The 8937-nt window shown below is 34.5% G+C and overlaps 1 protein-coding gene and 1 non-coding gene across 2 annotated transcripts; one reads left to right on the plus strand and one right to left on the minus strand.

Annotated features, from left to right (window-relative positions):
- The first annotated feature begins 4174 nt into the window (after nucleotides 1-4174).
- LOC107465332 (uncharacterized) lies at nucleotides 4175-5164 on the plus strand. Its single transcript, XM_016084316.1, has 2 exons — nucleotides 4175-4864; nucleotides 4946-5164. Exons 1-2 carry the CDS (start codon nucleotides 4175-4177, stop codon nucleotides 5162-5164), a joined length of 909 nt encoding a protein of 302 aa, XP_015939802.1.
- A 3458-nt stretch (nucleotides 5165-8622) lies between these two features.
- LOC127742141 (small nucleolar RNA R71) lies at nucleotides 8623-8730 on the minus strand. The gene has a single exon (XR_008003328.1). It is a non-coding gene; the product is annotated as a small nucleolar RNA R71 (small nucleolar RNA).
- Nucleotides 8731-8937: the final 207 nt, after the last annotated feature.

Consider the following 8937-nt stretch of genomic DNA (forward strand, 5'->3'; position numbering starts at 1 on the left):
TCACGCGTACGCGTCAGTACGTGCACGCGTCGCTCCTCGCTAGTTATCTCCTTCAATTCTTGTGCTCCTTCCATTTATGCAAGCTTCCTCTCCGTCCTCTAAGCCATTCCTGCCCTATATAGCCTGAAAACACTTAACGCACGGATCACGATATCGAATGGTATAAAGAGGGATTAAAAATACACAATTTAAAGGCTTAGGAAGCGAGTTTTTCAACCATAGAACCAAATTGGGAAGGAATTGTAAAATCATGCAATTCACATGAATAAGTGTAGGAAGAATCTGATAAAAACCACTCAATTCAACACAAGATAAACCATAAAATAGTGGTTTATCATCCATAAATCCTGTTCGCATGCTTTCCAACTATTTCACAACCTTCCAACATATAAATGTATTGATTTCATTCAACAATTCCCATTAAACTCAACTTTTTAACAAAATTTACAAAACCTCTAACTTTCCAAATTCTCAATTCCAAAACCTCATATTCATAACCAAAACAACTCCATTGTCCCAAAACATGTTCATACACTACTTTTTCACACCATATATGTCAACCCACAAAATTTACCCAATCCATTTCAAATTGATATCACAAAATCATCTTGAATTCTCAACAACCCAACAATCAACATCATTGTCTTTATCTTATACTTCAAAACTCAAAACTCGACTCATACAAATTCATATACTCATCATACACAAATCATATCAATATCCCAAATACACAATTCAATCTCAATCCATTAAGTTCATTCTTATCTTAAGGTCTTCTAGCCTAAGTTTTCATGTGACATTAAATACTAACTATGAGAAACCAAAACCATACCTTGGCCAATTTCTCCCCAAACTCAAACTCCTCAATTCAAGCCTCCAAGGTTCCAAACCAAGTGTTATAAGGTCCAGCCACCAAAGTTTGATTTCAAGTGCTCTAATTCACCGATTAAATCTCTAATTTAACATAAATTCAATCTAATTCTATGAAATTCACCAAATTAATAACTAGAGTTCAAATAATTAGATAACTACAAGGATTTAGAGTTTCCTTACCTTATCCATAGATTAATTGGACAAAACCCAACAATTATTCACCACTAGAGTACTCCTAAACCATTGAAATCACAAAATCTCTTAATACCAAAATCCAAATTTGTGGAAAAGATGGAACAGAGAAATGGGCACAAAATATCAAATTTCTTACCAAAATTTTGGTATGATTTGAAAGAGAAATCCGAGACGAATGCATGGCTGCTACCGGATCGTCAATCGGAGTTTCGGATTGAAAGTTACGTGGAATTGAATTTTTGGAGCAAGTGTTTTGTTCTTGATTTATTCCCTTCCCCAAAACCAGTATGTTTCACTTATGAAAAAGGAAAAGAAGAGCTGAATCTCTTAAAGGAGGTTGAAATGGGTTGGGCCTTGGGCCCATCGTGGACCCGATTCAGCCGGTTCGGCTCGACGACCTAATTTTGGGCAAATTCTTTAAAATTAGTGTTAAAATTCGTATTTTAATTATTTCTACTTTTCTAAAATATAAAATTTAATTTCCTAATTTTTTAAATAATGATTAATTTATTGGTTACTTATTTACTAATTAGGTTTACACAATCTAACTCTGTCAATAGGTTCACTCTCTTTCTTAAACCTAACTCTAATTATCAGACCTTAAATAGAGTTTTCAGAGGTTTGAAAAAATTAGAAGAATGATTGATAGTTCAAAAATCGTGAATTTTTAACAAAACAGGAGTTTCAGAGGGTTACAAACTTGTTGGGAAGGTCAAGAAGTTAAAAATAGCGTTATAGTATAAAACAGGGCATCGTGCTTACGCATGGTACTATACGTATGAACAACTTGCAAATTCCCTAGGGTGTGCATATGCACACCTTCTCGTGCGTACGCATGAGCTTCCCACACACTCTGGTCTGTGCGTGCGCACAATAGTGTGTATACGCATGCACACCAGAGTTTCTGGTTTTCGGAAATTTGCTGCAGAATTCAGTTTTAAAACCTAAACTTCAAACGCGCATAACTTTTTTGTTAAAAATAATTTTTAGTCCGTTCTTCAAACATCATAAATTACTCGGACCCAGTTTTCGTTTAAGATAAATTTCATTAAATTTGAGGGTCCGAGGGCCAAGTTACAATGCATCAAAGTTGGTTAAGAATTGTGTTTTCACCAAAGGCACAAACCTTAAGTTTTCCAAAGTTTCCAAATCCAAAACTAACCAATGCATACCCAATTCTACACAAATAATGCCTACACAATGTCACACACTTATTATCAAATTTCCAATCATCTTAACACATACATTCCTCAATTTCTTTATTTCATTTTCTTCACACACTTTCATTAACTCCCTCGTTCAATATCAACATCCAACCTTTTAATTATTCAACAATTTTCATGGATAATTTTCCACCAAGCTCAACATGTATTACCAATAATCATAAAACATTAATAATTCACAAAATTCAACTTATCCTATGGACGATTAGCCTAAGTTTTCACGTAACATTATATATTAACTACAAGAAACCAAAACTATACATTGGTCGATTCCTTCCTAAGCCACAAGACACCATAAACGCTTCTCCTCCAGAAGCTCTAAGTCTCCAACTCTGCACCAAAAGAGTTTCCAGTCTCCAATGCTCAATTAAGCATCCATCATCCACCAATTTGATTCCAAATTATACATTCAATCTAATACCATTCAATTTCACTATAATCAACATAGGGTTACAAAATTTCAATAATTGACAAGGGTTTAGTGATTCTTACTGTACCCACTGGTATTTTTGACAAAATACAAAGATAACTCGCTGCTAAAGTTCACCTAAACCATCAAAATCATTCAATTTCTCAATATAAAAACTTCCAAAATTTTAAACTAAAGATAGGAAGGCTAGGTGAGAAAATGCAACTTTCAACTAAAAATTTTAAAGAGAATTCTGAGATGAACGCGTGGCCATTGACGGCTTGTCAAATGGAGCTCCGGATTGAGAGATATGTGGAATTGAAATTTGGGAGTGAGTGAAAGTTAGGGTTCCATGGATTCCTTCCCTCTAAGCTGCGTGTTTCATGCGATTTGGGGGAGGAGGAGGCTGCGTGTTGGCTTGTACACAGGGACGGATACATGGGGCACAAGTGGAGGCCTGGGCCGCTCCACTTTTAAAAAAAAAAGTAGTAGTTACTAGTTAGAAGCCCAACCCAACCCAAATAAAACATGATAATTTTAAAAAATTTTTAAATCCCTAAAACTAATCATTTCTCTTCACGTTTCCTATTCTTTCCTAATTCTACGAGTCACGCAGCTTCCTCCCTGATCCTGAGTCATGTCACTTCTCTAGTGAAGTTTTCAAATTTCAATCATATTCATATCAATTAAAGTAAGGTATTTATTTCATAAAATTATTTAAGATTTATTTTCTTTTATTTTTTATTTTATTTTTTAATAAATTTGATAGTGATTTAGTGAAAAAATTATTATTATTTGATTTAGAGTTTGTTTATTTATGTAAGTATATAATTATTTGAGTTCTTTTTTCCAGGTAAAAAGAAACTAGAACATTTTATGATGAAAAAAAAGTAAAATTGATGCAATTTTTAAGAGAAAAGTTACTGATAATGTTAGAGTTCAAACAAGTCAACCCTCTAATCTTATTTCACAAGAAGTTCAAGTAAGTGAACTCTCTAATCTTACTCAAAATACACATCAACATGAAGCCAAAGTACTAAGATTAGAAAGAGATGTTGATATTTCTTTACTAGAAAGGGATCTAGGAAAGCGACGTCCAATTTGGCAGTATAATATCAATGAACGTGATAAAATTTGTAGAGCATATATAATAGTTGGGTCATACCAACCAACAAATATTAGCTATCCAGCTTCTGGTAATAACAATCACCGTCGATATTTTCAATCTTCTTGGTTTAAAAAATTTCTAAATTGGTTAGAATATTCACCACAAAAAGATGCTGCTTATTGTTTGCCTTGCTACTTGTTTGGTAAACATTATGGTGCTCGCAATGATGGAAAAAATACATTTTCAGAGTTGGGATTTAGTAATTGGAAAAAAGTAAACAATGGGGTAAATTGTGCATTTGTATGTCACGAGGGTTCTATTCCTAATTCTCCCCATAATTTATGTGTGAAATTTTGTGATGATTTAATGGCTCAATCTAAGCATATAGACAAAGTTCTTGATAGTCATAGTGATGAAACTATTGCAAATAACCGTTTAAGGTTAAAGACATCTATTAATGCTATTCAATGGCTTGCATTTCAAGCATGTGCATTAAGAGGCGGTGATGAAAGTCCTGGATCTTTGAATAGGGGAAATTTTATTGAGTTAATTAAGCTTTTGGCTTCCTGTAATCAGAATGTTAATAATGTTGTCCTTGAAAATTCTCCTGGAAATGCTCAATATATATCTCCCGGTGTTCAAAAAGATAAATTACATATCTTTGCTAGAAAAGTCTGTGCAACAATTCGAGAAGAAATTGGTGATTCTAAATTTTGTATAATTATTGATGAAGCAAGAGATGAGTCAAAGCAAGAACAAATGTTTATGGTTTTGAGATTTATAGACAAGCACGGTTGTGTTCAAGAAAGATTTTTTGATCTTATACATATTTCTGATACATGTTCTTTGACATTGAAAATAGAAATTTCATCAGTTCTTTCTCGTCATAATCATGATGTCCAAAATCTTAGGGGACAAGGGTATGATGGAGCTAGTAATATGCGTGGTGAATGGAATGGATTGCAAGCTCTATTTTTGAAAGATTGCCCTTTTGTTTATTACATTCATTGTCTTGCTCATCGATTACAATTAGCACTTGTTTCTACAGCCAAAGAAGTTTGTTATGTTCATAAATTATTTTCAAAACTTACACTAATTGTGAATGTTGTGACTGTTTCTCCTAAATGTCATGATTAGTTAAAGGTTTCTCAAGTAAATAATATTGCAAACTTAATTGCCAATGATCATATTGTGACAGGTAGTGGACTTAATAAAATTGGTACTTTGCAAAGAGTTAGCAATACTAGATGGGGGTCTCATTTGAATTCTGTACGTAGCTTGTTATGCATGTTTGATGCTACTTGTGAAGTTCTTGAAAAAAAGCACCGAAGAGGGTCATTTTTCCACTCGTGGTGATGCTAGTGTTGCTTATGATGCTATCACATCCTTTGAATTTGTCTTTGTTTTGCATTTGATGAGAAATATTTTGGAAGTTAGTCATGATCTTTGTCAAGCTTTGCAACGAAAAAATCAAGACATATTGAATGCTTTAACTCTAGTTTCTACTACCAAGACTTTAATCCAAAGAATGAGAGAATCAAGTTGGGAGGCTTTCATAAAAGAAGTTTGATGAGCGGATAATTTATACGCTTTTTGGCATTGTTTTTAGGTAGTTTTTAGTAGGATCTAGCTACTTTTAGGGATGTTTTCATTAGTTTTTATGCTAAATTCACATTTCTGGACTTTACTATGAGTTTGTGTGTTTTTCTGTGATTTCGGGTATTTTTTGGCTGAAATTGAGGGAAGTGAGCAAAACTCTGATAAGAAGGCTGACAAAAGACTGTTGATGCTGTTGGATTCTGACCTCCCTGCACTCGAAATGGAATTTCTGGAGCTACAGATCTCCAAATGGCGCGCTCTCAACGGCGTTGGAAAGTAGACATCTAGAAAAACACACAAACTCATACTTTATTTGAGATTAGATGACGCAAACAGGCGCTCAACGCCAGTTTCATGCTGCATTCTGGAGTCAAACGCCAAAAACACGTCATGAACCAGAGTTGAACGCCAAAAACACGTTACAACTTGGCGTTCAATCCAAAAGAAGCCTCTGCACGTGTAAAGCTCAAGCTCAGCCCAAGCACACATTAAGTGGGCCCCGGAAGTGGATTTTTGCATCAATTACTTATTTCTGTAAACCCTAGTAGCTAGTTTAATATAAATAGAACTTTTTATTATTGTACTAGGCGTCTTTTGACAATATAGTCTCTTGACCATTCGGTCTTTCTGATCATTCATGGGGGCTGGCCATTCGGCCATGCCTGGACCACTATCACTTATGTATTTTCAACGGTGGAGTTTCTGCACACCATAGATTAAGGGTGTGGAGCTCTGCTCTACCTCGAGTTTCAATGCAATTACTACTATTTTCTATTCAATTCAGTTTATTCCTGTTCTAAGATATTCGTTGCACTTCCCATGATGAATGTGATGATCCGTGACACTCATCATCATTCTCACCTATGAACGCGTGACTGACAACCACTTCCGTTCTATCTTAGACCGAGCGCATATCTCTTGGATTCCTTGATCAGAATCTTCTTGGTATAAGCTAGAATTGATGGCGGCATTCATGAGAATCCGGAAAGTCTAAACCTTGTCTGTGGTGTTTTGAGTAGGATTCAGGGATTGAATGACTGTGACGAGCTTCAAACTCGCGATTGTTGGGCATGATGACAAGTGCAAAAGAATCAATGGATTCTATTCCGACATGATCGAGAACCGACAGATGATTAGCCGTGCTGTGACAGAGCATTTGGACCATTTTCACTGAGAGGATGGGATGTAGCCATTGACAACGGTGATGCCCTACATATAGCTTGCCATGGAAAGGAGTAAGAAGGATTGGATGAAGGCAGTAGGAAAGCAGAGATTTAGAAGGAGCACAGCATCTTCATACGCCTATCTGAAATTCCCACCAATGATCTACATAAGTATTTCTATCTTTATTTTCTGTTTATCTATTATTACTTTTCAAAAATTCCATAACCATTTATTATCCACCTAACTGAGATTTACAAGATAACCATAGCTTGCTTCATACCAACAATCTCCGTGGGATCGACCCTTACTCACATAAGGTTTATTACTTGGACGACCCAGTGCACTTGCTGGTTAGTTGTGCGAAGTTGTGAAGAAAGTGCTGAGTTAGTAGATGCGCATACCAAGTTGAATGCCATTATTAGAGATCACAATTTTGTGCACCAAGTTTTTGGTGCCATTGCCGGGGATTGTTTGAGTTTGAACAACTGACGGTTCATCTTGTTGCTTAGATTAGGTAATTTTCTTTTTGTTTTATTTTCAAAAAATTTTTCAAAAATCTTTCAAAAATTTTTCACTTGTTTTCGAAAATTTTCAGAGTTTTTAAGAATGAATTCTAAAGTTTCATGTAATATGTTGAAGCCTGGTTGGCTGTAAAGCCATGTCTAATTCCTGGACCAGAGCTTTTGACTAACATTACATGATTCTTGGAATTCTGATTGAGGACTTTGGATTCATTACTTCCTTTTTCCAAAATATGTTTTCGAAAAATTTATTACAAAAATCCAAAAAAATTAGAAAATCATAAAAATAAAAAATATTTTGTGTTTCTTGTTTGAGTATAGTGTCAATTTTTAAGTTGGGTGTCAATTGCATGTTTTTAAAAAGATTTTGCATTTTTCAAAAATTCATGCATGGTGTTCTTCATGATCTTCAAGTTATTTTTGGTAAGTCTTCTTGTTTGATCTTGATGTTTTCTTGTTTTGTGTCTTTTGTTGTTTTTCATATACATTTTTGCATTCATAGTGTCTAAGCATTAAAGATTTCTAAGTTTGGTGTCTTGCATGTTTTCTTTGCATAAAAAATTTTCAAAAATATGTTCTTGATGTTCATCATGATCTTCAAAGTGTTCTTGGTGTTCATCTTAACATTCATAGTGTTCTTGCATGCATCATTGGTTTTGATCTAAAAATTTTCATGTTTTGGGTCATTTTTATGTTTTTCCCTCTCATCATTAAAAATTCAAAAATAAAAAATATCTATTCCTTATTTCTCTCAAAATTTCAAAAATTTGAGTTGACTTGGTCAAAAATTTTTAAAATTTAGCTATTTCTTACAAGTCAAGTCAAATTTTCAAATTTAAAAATCTTATTTTTTCAAAATCTTTTTCAAAAATCAAATCTTTTTCATTTTTTATTATTTTTGAAATTTTTAAAATTTATTTTCAAAATCTTTTTCTTATCTTTATTTCAAAATTTTGAAAACTTTACTAACAATTAATGTGATTGATTCAAAAATTTGAAGTTTGTTACTTTCTTGTTAAGAGCATTCTTGTTTAGGCAGATCCTGAACCTGAAAGGACTCTGAAGAGGAAATTAAGAGAAGCTAAATTACAACAATTCAGAGACAACCTTACAGAAATTTTTAAAAAGGAAGAGGAGATGGCAGCCGAAAATAATAATGCAAGGAGGATGCTTGGTGATTATACTACACCTACTTCCAAGTTTGATGGAAGAAGCATCTCAATCCTTGCTATTGGAGCAAATAACTTTGAGCTGAAACCTCAACTAGTTGCTCTACTGCAACAGAACTGCAAGTTCCATGGACTTCCATCAGAAGATCCCTACCAGTTTTTAACTGAGTTCTTGCAGATCTGTGAGACTGTTAAGACTAATAGAGTAGATCCTGAAGTCTACAGGTTCATGCTTTTCCCCTTTGCTGTAAGAGACAGAGCTAGAATATGGTTGGATTTACAACCTAAAGATAGCCTGGACTCATGGGATAAGTTGGTCGCGGCCTTCTTGGCTAAGTTCTTTCCTCCTAAAAAGCTGAGCAAGCTTAGAGTGGATGTTCAGACCTTCAAACAAAAAGATGGTGAATCCCTCTATGAAGCTTGGGAAAGATACAAGCAGATGACCAAAAGGTGTCCTTCTGACATGCTTTCTAAATGGACCATTTTGGATATATTCTATTATGGCCTATCTGAATTCTCTAAGATGTCACTGGACCATTTTGCAGGTGGATCCATTCACCTAAAGAAAATGCCTGCAGAAGCTCAAGAACTCATTGACATGGTTGCAAATAACCAATTCATGTATACTTCTGAGAGGAATTCCGTGAGTAATGAGACACCTCAGAGGAAGGGAGTT

Source organism: Arachis duranensis, chromosome 9, assembly GCF_000817695.3.
Source record: "Arachis duranensis cultivar V14167 chromosome 9, aradu.V14167.gnm2.J7QH, whole genome shotgun sequence".
Taxonomy (NCBI): domain Eukaryota; kingdom Viridiplantae; phylum Streptophyta; class Magnoliopsida; order Fabales; family Fabaceae; genus Arachis; species Arachis duranensis.

What these genes read in the sequence shown, in the direction of transcription:
- LOC107465332 (XM_016084316.1), top strand. Translation starts at nt 4,175, where the DNA reads ATGGCTCAATCTAAGCATATAGACAAAGTTCTTGATAGTCATAGTGAT. An exon ending in TTGTTTCTACAGCCAAAGAA is followed by an intron (nt 4,865 to 4,945) that starts GTTTGTTATGTT and finishes TGTCATGATTAG; the next exon opens with TTAAAGGTTTCTCAAGTAAA.